This window comes from Meleagris gallopavo, chromosome 14 (genome assembly GCF_000146605.3).
Source record: "Meleagris gallopavo isolate NT-WF06-2002-E0010 breed Aviagen turkey brand Nicholas breeding stock chromosome 14, Turkey_5.1, whole genome shotgun sequence".
Lineage (NCBI taxonomy): Eukaryota > Metazoa > Chordata > Aves > Galliformes > Phasianidae > Meleagris > Meleagris gallopavo.
In genome coordinates this window covers 4,681,937-4,690,932 of record NC_015024.2, presented here as the reverse complement: position 1 = coordinate 4,690,932, position 8,996 = coordinate 4,681,937, and the positions used below count along the sequence as shown (strand labels likewise).

General features: G+C 41.0%; 1 protein-coding gene across 4 annotated transcripts; it reads right to left on the bottom strand.

Moving 5' to 3' along the window:
* Positions 1-829: 829 nt before the first annotated feature.
* Positions 830-8,167, bottom strand: CNBP (CCHC-type zinc finger nucleic acid binding protein). Of its 4 annotated transcripts, none has more exons than XM_019620028.2 (4): positions 3,031-8,167; positions 2,656-2,751; positions 2,273-2,474; positions 830-1,817 (listed from the first exon to the last, which is right to left on the bottom strand). In XM_019620028.2, the coding sequence occupies exons 1-4, from the start codon at positions 3,131-3,133 to the stop codon at positions 1,700-1,702; spliced, it is 519 nt and encodes a 172-aa protein (XP_019475573.1). In that variant the 5' UTR covers positions 3,134-8,167; the 3' UTR covers positions 830-1,699. The 4 variants fall into 4 exon arrangements, with proteins under 4 accessions (XP_019475573.1, XP_019475574.1, XP_010716742.1 ...); XM_019620029.2 differs by having other exon boundaries at positions 2,656-2,748; XM_010718440.3 differs by having other exon boundaries at positions 2,273-2,471; positions 3,031-5,494.
* Between the last annotated feature and the right edge of the window lie 829 nt (positions 8,168-8,996).

Here is an 8,996-nt window from a genome sequence, read left to right as displayed (position 1 = left end):
GCGCATGCGCGGCCCGGAGACGAGAAGCGAGCCGGGCCGGCCACTGCGCCTCGCGCTCAAGTCTCTGCGCCATTTGCCATGGATTGAGGACGTCTCCTCTGTTCGTCCAACACGACCCACAACTTCTAACGGGAACGCCCACACAAAAGCACTCACAGCCCGCTGTCCAGGTCCAAACACCTGCGCTCCCACTGCTAGCTGCCTCCTTACCCTGCAGGCTGCCGCTCGCCATCAGGGCAGCACCCGGGCACCTGGAAGCTGAAGGTTTTCCTTCACGTTCCTGAGGTAAAGACAGCAGCACAGCCCCAGCACCTCCTGCAGCCGCCTTACAGTCAGCCGCTGAGCAGTTAACAACTGCCTGCATTCACACCACGTGGAAAACACTTCATGTGCTTACTTCCAGCTCTTCAAGCATAGCTTCATAAACGAGTTATGTTACAGAACAAAGTATGGAAACAGCACGCACTTACACTTCTTGGCCTTTTAAAAACTACTGTGCATGCTGACACCCCGAGGTGTATCGTAGCACACCATGGAACTACTCCAGATTACATCTAGAACATGTTGTGTCTTCACCAAAGTCAGAATGAAAGAAATGCTTTATCACATCAGCAAAGCAAGGAGCCCGAGCCCCCACAGAACAAGTAATCCTCGGGCAGATCCGCAGCCTGGAACAAGGACTGCGTATTTACAGGCTGATGTTACAGGATAGAAACCCGATGTGAGGCAGAACAAAAGAGAAGTCCAAACTGAACTTTTTACACCTCCACATACCCCTTTTTAATGTTATTTTGCACTGTGTACATGAAAACCAAAAATAAACAAAGAATTTTAGCCAAACTCCCCTTCCTCCTCCAGCTTTATTGATAGTTTAAAATTACATTTTCTATGTTCTAGGACTTCAATTGCTTTTACCATCTTACTTTAAAAACTGATTACAAGCAAATGAAACTCAGTTGTCTAAGTGATATAGTATACAAAAATAACATCTTGATTTCTGTGAAAATGCATTTATTTGCAACTCCTGAATAGCTCCAAATTGTATATGCTATGAGCACTGATGTCTGGGTTTCAGATTTACGTTGAAGTATTTATTCAAAAGCTTCCCATTGCGTTCTGTTTCTCCAACATGGACATTCACTGACTGAATTATTGTTATTTTAAAGTTTATTCCTGATTTCTCTCTCTCTCGTGGCCATCAACAGGCATGTGCATCTTGTTTATTTACTCCCACTCAGCTATATGCTCTATGTAGGGCCTGATACAGATATTACTTGGTGTTAACAGCTACTGAGGTCAGACAATCCAAGGCCATTGCAATAAAATTAAAGTTATGAGGAAGTTCAGACACTTCCAGAATTTCTTTTCTCCTGCATAGGATCACTTCCATGTAACCCAGAGAGGGTTTGCTGGTCTGACTCAACTCTTCCCACTCATCAATCCCTATTCACCAGTGGCACGGAAAGGGGGTTCTTTAACAAAGCATTATACATAACACCTCTACCAAACTAAACATAAACATTTTTGTAGTTAAATGCAGAAAGTTGATTTTTCCACCCCTTTCCTCCTTTTACACGGCAAGTAAAGCTCACTGGCCTGGGAGTAGCCTCTATCTGCCAACCTTTGGCCAGTGAAGAGGATTCAGAGAAAAATAATACAACCATCAATCAGAAAAAGGAGGGGCGACAAAGGAAAATAATTAGGCTGTAGCTTCAATTGTGCATTCCCGTGCAAGGTGCCCTGACTCGCCGCAGCGATAGCAGTTGACTTCACTGGTCTTGCTGCAGTTGATGGCTACATGGCCAGTTTCACCACACCTGGGGAGGGGGTAAAAAAAAAAAAAAAAGCACTTTTAATGAAACCATTCATTAGTCGCACAGAAAAGCAAACCTACTCTGTCAAGTGCATTATCTACTGAAGTTGCATGCAATGTCAGATCTGCACTCAAGACTTCTGCTTCTTAGACATTCTTAGACATGAGGACTGTTATTATCTTTAAGAGCAAAGAATCATTCCCCAACTGATCAACTCAGTCATCACTGTGCACGCTAGAAGATCTGCAGCTGGTACAGGCCCGTATTCACAGAACAAGCAGGATTTTGAAGCCGGCTTTTCAACTGACTTAACAGCTCTGTTTTGAGTATCAGTAGATAGCCATTTTTGAAAGTAAGCTACGCTCAAGCTTTGAAGCTTAATTTCCGAAAGTAAGACAAAGAATGCATCTATCACTTTGGGTACAGTTCATGCTTTTACCTTTTCCCTCAGCTCTTACCTATAGCATTTCACTTTGGTGCAGTCTTTTTGAATGTGTCCAAATTCTCCACAAGAGTAGCATTTCTGCTCGTCTGCATGGTCACAGTCACGAGCCAGGTGGCCAGGTTTGCCACAGTTGTAGCAGCACTGCTCTCTCTCCCTCTTCGGCTCCTTGCAGTCCTTCGCAATATGGCCACCTCTACCGCAGTTATAGCAGGCTTCCACAATAAGAAAAACATACCAAACAAGACTATAAAACCTTGGTTAAATGAAGGGTAGCATGCTCTTAATGAAGGACTTTTGTCTGTTCCAAGTAATTATGATGAGCATACAACATCCTTCTCTTCAACCACAGGCCTCTGTCCATGTAATTGAAGAGAAAGAATATTTATTGATACTTACCATCCTCCTGAAGATCACAGTCCTTGGCAAGATGGCCAGACTCACCACAGCGGTAACAGATGTCCGGGAGAGATGAAGACATGAACTGGAAGCCTGCTTGATATGGGTAACAAGAGGAAAAAGTGCTTAAGAATGTTCTTAACTTCAGCTCTAAAAGTTAATCAAGGACTCTGCCACCTGAACTACTGACAAATTAGGTTTAGTCTCAGAAACCATGAAAAAAATAATCTTATATAGAGTTAAGAACCAGGTAACTTCATTAACAAATTCAGCATTACCTCTTGACAGACCAGAGGCTATTTTACAAACTACTCAAAGCAACCAGCTAGCGAGATCTCACTGTACAAATGAACAGAAAACCCAGCAAGCAGTTACCTCTGCCACGGCTTCTCATCCCACGACCACGGCCAATCCCAGTTGGGCACTCCCGGGCCCAATGGCCAGTGCGTCCGCACTTGAAGCATTCGTTGCTGCTCATGGTTGCAGATCACCTGCCTGAGGAGGAAAAAAAAAAAGAACAAATCACATTTTTAGGACATTTTCCTCCAACAAAACATTAAAGTAAAAAACTTGGAGGTTTTCATGCCCTTCTAGCATTGGAATCGGAAACAAAGCAGAACTTATGACATGAATTTTCTTGTACAGTATCTGTGCAATAGTATTAAAGCCATAATAAGAGACAGTATCTCATTTCAGCTTTGCTTGGAGTTTCTAACAGCTCAAACCACAGTGAACTAGACAGCCTTTCCTTTCATCAGTTTCTGTAAGAAATCTTCACTCTGAATGTTTACAAAATGCTTAAAAATGGGTAGAAGTGCATTTCTTCACTGTTGCTTTTACAGCACTGTCGTCGCTCTCTTTTTAAGCAACTACCTCTTCCTTATCACTCACGTAAGCTCAAAAGCCAGATACTTTTATCTATGAATTATTTCTTCCTGGTAGTTACATTTCTCATGGGAATACGTGGATGGCAGCTACATACAGTTTATTCACTAATCAATTCTACATTGACATATAATACATATTAGAAACACTCTGTAAGAACAAGCCACAATGCAGTTATATGAAAGACTGCAGTGCTTCCACTACTGAAAGAGCAGTTATACCTGATCCAAAGAACCACCATTTCTCAAGTTATTTCAATACAGTATCTCACAGTTCATGGTTCATAATTCACTCTTCACTCCCCAGTTTACACAAAAGAAAATGTTTAAGACATCTGGCTCCTTAAGAGACATCAGACACTGGCCAGATATCTACAAAGCTAACTTGGAAAACATCCTTAGAATGCTAGGGAAACATCAGATAGGCATGCCTGTCCATGACAGTACAAACCACTTTTGCCCATATTGGGGAATGGAGGAAGGTGGTTCATTGAGCAGGAAAGTCAGTCTGCCACAGACCACGGAGAAGCAGTTGGGATGGGGCGGGTTGAACTGATTGCAATCATAGCACTTTTACTTCCCCCCCCAGGTGTAAAAGAAAGCAAGACTACTAGAACTAGAATCAAAAAAACAAGCTACATTAGGCTTCAGTTAAATATTTAAGTTTAAAGTACACTGATTCCGAAACTTGCATATTAAGCTTTGCTTTCATGAAGTCTCAAACTGCCTGAATGCTTCTTAGGCCTCACCCAACTCATTACTCTTAGCCTAATGGAAGTAGAATTATTAGCGGTATCTCATCTCCAGAATGATTCTTCTAGTCTATCCATGTTATGGAAACTATCAAGTTCAATACCAGAACAATAGAAATATTATTTGTATGTTCCCACAGGGACACTTCTAAGTAAAAAGTGACAACTCAGTACTATGACCAGAAGCACCAATCTTTAAAAAACAACTGTCCAACATCCCAAACCACCCGGAACATGAATACACAGCATCTTGAAGGAAATCCCTATAGAAGCAGCAAGAACTCATGATCTCAAGTAGGAACCAGAACTAGCAGTCCAGCATTGAGTGCTCTCCATTTATGGTTGGACTGGGTAATCCTGTGGGTCTTTTCCAATCTTAGTGATTCTATGATTTAAGATATAAGCATGAATTTTAATTCAGTTATTTTTAAGGTATTTGAATGTAGAATGGATTACAGTGGCTTTTTAGCCACTCCTTTCTCAGAACAGTTCCTTCCTCTTCAATCATCTTCTACTACTGACCATCCATCTCTCCCACCACAGTAAAAGCAGGAGAATTTAAAATACAAGAGATGACAAGTTTCATATGCTACTTCTGTAATCCCACATCTATCTTCCAGCTGCTGTTCAAAACCAAAATTCTGCAGTAAAAAGATGCAAACAAATGTTAAGAGTAAAACTGGCTGCATGAGTGCCTGAGATACAATAAATACTTTTTTATATATAACTAAGTCATTTCACATGCTAGCAGGTATTTACTGCTCCATCTCACTGTTCAAAGTTTCAAATTTATTAGGACACCCAAAGGTGAACAGCTCTCTCTAATAGTGGCAGCAGCTGGTACTCTGTGCCATTGTTTATGCTTGCTTTCATAGCAACCATGTTGACACAGCAAAAAACACGGGCAAAGCCAGCTGCAGGAGCTGATCTCAGGCCCCTCAATACTTGATGCTGCTTTTCATTTCAAGAGGGACAAGATGGAGCCTCCAATTTGTATATCAAGACAAACTCCTGGCTCAGTTTGCAACTGTTTGAACTGAACAGGAATACATGTTTATAGATTCAAGTAGTAACTCCCAGGGTCTCATTCAAGCCATACATTTGACACTTCAACACGAAGTGATGGGGAAGTATCCCCAGCAGTTACCTGCATATCAAACATAACCAGTCAAGCTGATATGCAATAAGAGAAATGTTCTATAAATGAACTAGATCTCCTTTAGAAACACAGTGCAAGTTTTTCAAATAGGGTATGTTGTCAGCCTACATCTCCTTTACCAGTAACTGTAAGCAGAAGGTGCAAAAAGCACAGTACTCACTGCTCCAGAACAATGTGAGATGTACTTTTACATCCAAACCTAACTTTTTAAATAGTCCAAGTTTCTTCTGCTATTTATCAAACCGGCCAAGTAAGATAAGGCAAACTGAGTGAGAAATCCAGAGAAAGACAAACAACAGTGTTTGCACAGCTTGAACAAGACAGATTCCCCTCGCAACCTTACTCTTCAAAGGCCTGCTTTTTCCCTGAACTCTGACATCTCTGAAGGTTACAGCTGCAATCAACACAATTACAAAGCGTACTACCCCATCCTCAGGTACTTCAAACACATGAAAGCACCGAACAGTTTGCCTGGATTTCTTCTCCTCACCAGTATTTTAATGCTCAATGTTTGTGCTGTTCTTGAGGATCTGAAACTGAATGCAAGTTCATCCACTAGAGGTGGATTTAACTAATACTAGTTTTAATTTACCCTGTGTTCTAAGAAACAGGCCAAAGTTCCTCAACAACATGAACTTTTTAAGAAGAGTTAAGAATTTAGCTTTCAAATTAAGCCAGACACTTTTTATGAACAGTATCCAGAAAAGGCCAGTTCAGAAGACAAGTCCTTAAATGGATACCCTCCAAGCAGTTTGGACACAGCTTTGGTGATTCAGTTACTTACAAGACAAAAAATAAAGTTAGAAAACCACACAACTTCTCCTCGGTTAGTCACTACTTATTCATGGAGTCATCACAGATTACTCCTCAGCAGCTCCTTTTACTTTTATCTACTAAGGCCACTTTTAATGAGCCTTCTGCACCAAGGCAGTCTGCTCATGTTGTTTTCCGTCAGTCTCATCCACCAATGATTTCCTTAACTTTGTTATGAACACCAACTCTGCTCCCTCTGCTTACATTCCAGAACAATTTTACCCCCCTTGCACCTCACCAGAACCCAAATGGGGAAAATGAAGAACTACAGGCTTATCTTGCTTATCTGAACCTGGTCAAATTCTGCAAGACAGATCTGATGAAACAGTGGCTCAGTTAGAACTCCAGAACTTCAAAGGCAACAAATGAAGTCACCTCAAATAACATCTCCCTACAAAGGAGAGAAGGCAGATGTTTACCAGAACTCACAGTACAGACACCTTAGCTATAGTCAGAAGCTGAAGTTATCACCTTGTAACTATTCAGTGAATGCCATTTACATTAGACTTGTTTCTGGATGACCACTCTACTACTGAAGTTGAAGAGCTGAGCAGCTGCATTATCAGGATGGTTTCCTACAACAGATTTGAGACTCTTCTGACTGCAGCCTTAGCACCAAACTTTGACATGAATTCAAGATGCTTCTGTTGAAGTGCAGTATGGACATTCTTCTGTGGCTTTTCAGTTACAACACTTACTATCCAGTCTTCACATACATACTCAAATTTCCCAGTTTGAGTCAGTAGCCCAACTAGATCAGAAAATGAAAAGAACCACCACTAAGCTCCTCTGTGATGTTCCTTATTCTACGGCTTCTACTTTCTCAGACAGCACCTAGAGTCTGCTGTAACAGATCAAAGTAAAACTAACTTGAGCTCCTCTGGTAATGAGGAAGCTAAATTTCCCACTAACCTAACCCTGTTCCAATTAGGGAAGCAAAGCATTTCTGGCAATACTCCAGCGCTGAACACTTATTCCAGTTATCTGAAAGACATTTGACTGCAACCTCCAAAATTAGTTGACATGCTGAAGCTAGGATTTATTCAGAACAACCCCGAGCAATGCAACAGGCAGAAGTTCCACCTTTTGATACTACCTTTTGCCACACAGGAAAAAAACAGTGCAGGTTTTGTTTAACAGAGGCAGCAGTGATGTATTTTTCTTTTCCAAACCCTGCTCTGTTCCACATAATGGCAATAGAGCTGTAATGTGTGAAACTACTAAAGGAGGAAAGATCAGGCCCACAGACCTATAGTCTCCCACTCTAAACATGTTCCCCTTTGCCTACCTTAGGGAGTCCTCATGAAAACAATTTAACATGTACTTAAGCATTGCCAGTTAACGCTTCTTCTGTACTTTACATGCACTTCAGATCACATTTCGTAGTACAAAAAGCCATGAGCACTGAACAGCAACTCCTGTCCAGTACTTTAACGTCTCTTAGAAATGAATGAGCAGTCCTTTCCATATGAGCACTGGTTTATATAAGGGATGGACTAAAACAGGAAGGAACATACTGAGAGCAACAATGCTGCTTTGGAGCAGCAGACAACTGTTGCAATTACAAGTGACATGTATTACTCAAGACTCCTCTAAATGTTAGCAGTTCCTCAGAATCCAACAGCTTGCTAACAGTTCAAGCTGAATGTAACAGAGGCAATTATATCCATTATACTTACCGAACGCTCCCTTTGATCTACAAGCACCACATTTGATATTAATAGGACTTCACTCCTTCAAAGGACAGACTAGAGAGAAATCACTAACCCCCATAACTTGAGACCTCTTACGCAAACACTGTTAGAAACCACCCATTTCCATGCAGGCTGCTTTTTCAGAAGATTAAGAAACATAAAGCAATAGTAACAAAGTACTAGCATTCAGTTCTGATGGAGTAGTTAAAATATTACTCATTTAAAATAATAACAACTGTCCATGGACAGTTTTATTTCCTTAAGAAAAATGTTTGGGAATTCCAGAATTCAAGACACAGTACTGCCATGGAAACTCCTCAGCATATGTTTAGTTGAACTTCCCCACCTGTAACCTTAAAACATGGTAGAGCATTTAGTGGTGCCTCAGCCTCCAGGTTTTATTGTTACTAGAAAAGATACAAAACTAAGTATTCAGGGCACCAAATAACAATACCTCATTTCTCAAAGGAGGTAGCTTGAAAATTCAAGCAAATCTCCAGAAACAGAAAGCAGAGCTCTTCATGCCTATCTCTACTAGTCAGTTATATGGCTATGACATACAACTTACCAAATATGTATATCTCTTCTTCCCTTTTTAATTGTAATTGCTATTTGGACAAAGTTTCAAACTTAAGAAAAGCGAGCAATGTCAGTAATGTGCAAATGTCAACTTAATGAAATGAGTTAATGGGAAAAAACACAAGGGTAGGTGATGCATTGCACTAACACGGCTGTTATGCAGCCCTGGCAAACTCATGGAACCATTCCACTCGGAGAACGGGCATAGGATGGCTCTCTACGCCATTCTGCACTGAGGAAGAAATCACGGAGCAGACAACTCTAATGTTTTGTAGTGAAGGGATCTAATTAAGTGCTGAAATTAAAGCAAAACATACTATTACATTTAATAACGCCTTATGACCGTTCTGGACACTGAATGAGTAACAGCGGTTACTTGAAAACTACGTCTGACAGGAACTTAAAAAAGAAAAAAAAAAGCAAGCTACCTCTGGTTGGTGCTCTACAGATGTCAGACTCT